Source organism: Perkinsus marinus, assembly GCF_000006405.1.
Source record: "Perkinsus marinus ATCC 50983 genomic scaffold scf_1104296955874, whole genome shotgun sequence".
NCBI classification, from domain to species: Eukaryota; Perkinsozoa; order Perkinsida; family Perkinsidae; genus Perkinsus; species Perkinsus marinus.
The window spans coordinates 662,732-667,378 of record NW_003207677.1 but is presented as its reverse complement, the minus strand read 5'-3'; the positions used below and the strand labels follow the sequence as shown (position 1 = coordinate 667,378).

The window sequence follows — 4,647 nt, the reverse complement described above, 5'->3', positions numbered from 1 at the left end:
ATGATGATATTCCGCCACCACGATATACCTACCTGGCCTTCTACTCATCGCCGGTCCTGGTACTTGACTCGCTTGATTTTGAGCAACCTTCACAACCCCGAAAGAAAATCGCCTACCAATCTTCTGAATTACCTGGCCATCACTAGTCTTCGTCACTGCCTCTTGAGCCGCCTCTCCATGTTTCTGCTGTTGTTGATGGTGACTGTTGTGACTCCTTCTACCAAAGCTGGGCTGATTCCTGGACCGTATCTCATTAGCTCGTCTTCCAGTAGCAGCGCTAGCCCGAACAAGTAATCCTTGGTGAATCCGAGGGAAAGTCGGAAACATGATACGTTAATGACAATAGATACTAACGAGTTGCCCAGTAAAGTAATTCTTGGATCGATATCCACTCTTGAAATGTGGTCGATAGTAAAAGTTGGTCGAGCAAACTCTTTGCCTTGTGAGCCCAGCCGAGTGAACACTAGTTCGAACCACTTGATGAATTCGATCTACGACAGAATGGGCGCGGTTTCAAACATCGCACAAAAATGTTCAAAAACGCAAGATTCGGTGGATGGACAAAATTTTGCATATCAATTTCAGACACAAAGTAGAACGAGTATTGCAGAGTCAAACGGGGAGCAGCGAGTACCCTTCGGATAGCTGCTGTTGAAATAACTTTACATCAAAGGAACCTTCATTCGCTGCGGTTCTCGAGTTGCGAGAGTTTCATCATTTTTACACGTGTACCGCGCGGCACGTGGTGAACTACAAATTGCGACTGATTGACAAACATACTATAGACGACTCATCATACGGAGTATTTTGATGACACTTCGGCGAGATATTAGGGCTAAGCCCTAACCTGATGATGCTGAGTCATCACTATATTGATCCGCCTCAGACGATCACGATGGAGAGAATGATACGACTGCAGAGACGGTCCGTCTCTGCAGTGTCCGTGGAGATGGCCCCAACCAGGTTCACCGCTCCACAGCCAAATGATGAATTATCATTGCATATCGCTAAGTTGGACCGTCGATAGACCTTGGACACACTGCAGAGCTGGAATATGCCTGCACTTTTCCCTATCGTCATAACTTGTCGAGAACATGGAATTGATTCAACTCTCAATGGAGAGGGATCGTTGGTAGAATGGTGGATCAGTTGGTAGAATGGTGGATCCTCGGGAAGATAGAAAAAATGGTAAGTGAGTTCGTTCGATATTCACATGAGAAATTTCCCTTTCCCGAAATTGGCCATTCTTTCGATCACTCTGCATGATCGAATTTGTTCCCAGATCTATGACATCACAGCTATCTTCACTCAGAGACAGTGATGTTCTATCAGTTCGTTCGGGCAATATCAGAATCAACATAAATACCACGCTTTCTCGCGAGTTCATGAACACGACAACGGTTGGAATTAAAACGAATGCGTTAAGACACACTAGGATGCCCGAAATGTATGTATGTCGGCAGTTAGTCGTAATCTATTCCATGCACCACGAAGGAAAATCATCATGATCATTGATGAGACTATTCGACCACCAGCGACCTTCAAGGGCTCTGATAAGTATCGAACGCTGTTCGGCCCACCAGCAAATGGTAACAGTCCGGCTTGGGCTCAGAAAAAGCAGGACGAATTGGCGACCCTTCATGAGAAATACGAACGGCAGCGCGATAGTGGAAAAGCATTGTCACGAGATGCAGCATGGGAGGAGAAACGCCGAAAATTCCTGGGGCGGCGGGCTGCTCACACAAGATCTCCGCTTGTTGGCGCTCTAGGAGATCAACACGCCGACAAGGGGCAGTATCAGAGGAAAGTGCATGATGAACGGTCAAAACGTGAGTTGGAGAGCCATCCCGAGAAACCAGAGCTCGCAGCGTATGCGAGTTCGGGCAAACAGACGAATACGAATGAAGCGGCGAAAGTAGATGCAGATAACAGAGATGACGGTTCGCGAGAAACTAGCAAATCTCCTACGACTAGGTGGGAACGCCGATACGCCGCGAGCGAAGCCGTACTGGCTGGCATTGGAGAACACGAGGAAATAGCAAGAACCGTTAAACAGAGGGAGAAAGAGAATCTCCAGGAATATCTAAAGCGACAAGCGGACAACACTAAGGTGAAACTTTGCACTGAGTTTCTGATGGAATCTATAATCGCTAGATTACGTCAACTCGTCCACGATCGCCGGAAGGTGGCGTGCTGCCGGGCATAGGCAATTCGAGTATACGCGAAGTGGAACGAAGGAGAAAAGAAATCCAAGATGACATGCGGCGGTTCCTTGCTCATCAACATCGAGGTGAGGTTAAGTTTAGGTAATCGAAATGCAAAAGGACTCGTTAGCACTCCTGAGGTTGATTATTCTCTGTTCCATGGTGACTAGATGTACACACTCTTACGCCGTGCAGGCCGCCGAGTCAATTCAAACGTCCCTGCACCAACGGTAACTGGGTGGTCGGCATCCATGGTCAGCGCCATGGACACAAAAAAGGGATCAGTTCCGTATCAGCCTCTGGGTGGGATGAGTATTTCTTGAAGGCAACGACTGTCTGGTCTTCCTCAGTGCCGAACGAACGACCCGCTGCCGAGGATGGTGGGAGTGGCGGTGTCCTGAGGGGCTTGGGAGATGCCGAGGCGAAGAGGAAAGAGGATTTGAGGAGGCAACAGAAGGAAGATCTTGAAACTTATTTACGCCACGAATCGCCTAACAGTTGTGAGTTATTCGCGTCACCGAGTGTTCTATTATTCCCAGTATCTCGACGGGTCGCCAGAGTGCGTTTGGAGTCACCCTCTCCTCCTATCGCGAATGTGGATCCGAGAGAAGAGGAGCTCCGTCAACGCAAGAAGCAACAACAGGATGAACAGAAGAAATGGTTGGACGAACAGGTGAGCCAGTATTGGGCAAATCATTATCCCTCACATTGCAGTAGAGGAATACTTCATCTCATACATTCCGAATAGATTAGTGAGCAAGAATCACCGGAGGCTGATAAATAAAGCCTCTCCAGTGAGGCTCGCAAGCGTTGGGCCGGCCAGCTTTGCCGATCTACCAATTAACTCAGCAAAGGACGCGTGAACGAGAGTTAGTAGCCCTGGACTCTAGGCAGAGGAGCGAACTTACTATTTTCCCTTATAAATTAGAGCTAACCACTAAACTCGCTGAGAAAAGCGAACATCTATTGCAATACTGGGGACTGAGGACTGTTTATGCTGTGCTAGTCGGCATATAGGCGTATAAACGCGTCACTACTGTGCTAAATTATACGTCTGCCGCAGACGGTCTGCGAGTAAGACGTCTCTCAGATCGTAATGAGAGCTAAAGCGAAAACACTCGAGATCGAGAACAGGAAACGAGAGGAGGCCGCAGAAGAGGCTCGCATTAAAGCTGAGGTGCGCGTGATTACTCCACACACACTCTCTACGTTATAATGTCAAGATTGAAGATGAACGGAGGAAACACGAAGAGGAACAGGCAGGAAGGAGACAGCGTATGATGAGTGCACAACAGATGAATATCAATGAGGCCACAAATAAAGCTAAGAACCGGTAAACTCATTCCCGTTGTGAAATCTTCATACGGAAGATATACACATGGTCAACTACATATGTTGGTGATAATATAGAAACTCTAAGGAAATTTAGGGAGATGTTCATTGGTTTCGGTACACTTATATCTAAGTTCGGTCTGAGGCTTTTCACTTTCCTGAAACATATATGTATATATATTCACTTTATGTGAATATATATACATATATATTTCAACACTGTCTTCACTGAATTCCATGCGATGCAGCTGAAAAATAAGGTCTTCAGGCCCGAGTCATTGTCGCCTCAGCGCCGGCCTGTTGATACGAAACTCTCCAAGGAAGAGTTGAAGAAGCCAGTTACACATGAAGTCGTTTCTGTAGCTGAGCAAAACACACACAGGGAGCACGACATCGCTGTCGCCACCTCCACGGTGCATATTGAACCTGGCGACCGGCCTACCCGAGACAAGCGTGAGGCAAGGCCTGCTGATCGTGGCGCTCAGTCTGAGCTACGCAATGAGAACTCAGTGTTGTTCAACGCCGTTTTCGAACAGCAGAGGAAGCTTGGAGAGCAGCATGCCGCCATTGATGAACTTCGACGAGTGATGGCGGATCGGGTGGGCCGCAAAGTATTCCTGACGTGCCCTCAAGGATCATCCGTAGACGGCTTTGAGAGGATCGAGCGCAGTTCCGCATCAAGGAGAGAATGAAGTTGTTCGCGCCCAGCAGCAGAAGCAGTTGCAAGACCTCATGCAAATGCTTCTCTCCAGACTATCAGAACCGGAGAAGCCGAGCCACACAGTGAGACTCCACATCTAGTCTTGCTCTCCTCCCATTACTCGTGACAATGCCGTGATGGGAGCGGGTCGTCTGATATAGTCATGTCTAGGGCTTCCTCTCGTAGGAAATCCGTGAGACTAAAATTGCTGATGCGGGAGGATCGTTGAAGGAATTGAATAAGAATGATAATAAACCTTTGCCGGTACTTGAGTTCACTTGGTGGACCTCGGCCACCTCTCAGTTATCAGTAAAAGCGGTTTCCAACGTGGTTGAGAGGTCTTGGAGTCTTCCCCTTCACGCCCCAATTCAACAGTAGGGCTGCTATCATCGAGTAACCATGATCTCGCTG

General features: G+C 48.0%; 1 protein-coding gene across 1 annotated transcript; it reads left to right on the top strand.

The window, feature by feature from the left end:
- Positions 1 to 3,484: 3,484 nt before the first annotated feature.
- On the top strand, positions 3,485 to 4,228 carry Pmar_PMAR020586 (hypothetical protein; the record flags this gene model as incomplete). The annotated part of the gene is made up of 2 exons (XM_002775561.1): positions 3,485 to 3,537; positions 3,805 to 4,228. The coding sequence occupies 2 exons, from the start codon at positions 3,485 to 3,487 to the stop codon at positions 4,226 to 4,228; spliced, it is 477 nt and encodes a 158-aa protein (XP_002775607.1).
- Positions 4,229 to 4,647: the final 419 nt, after the last annotated feature.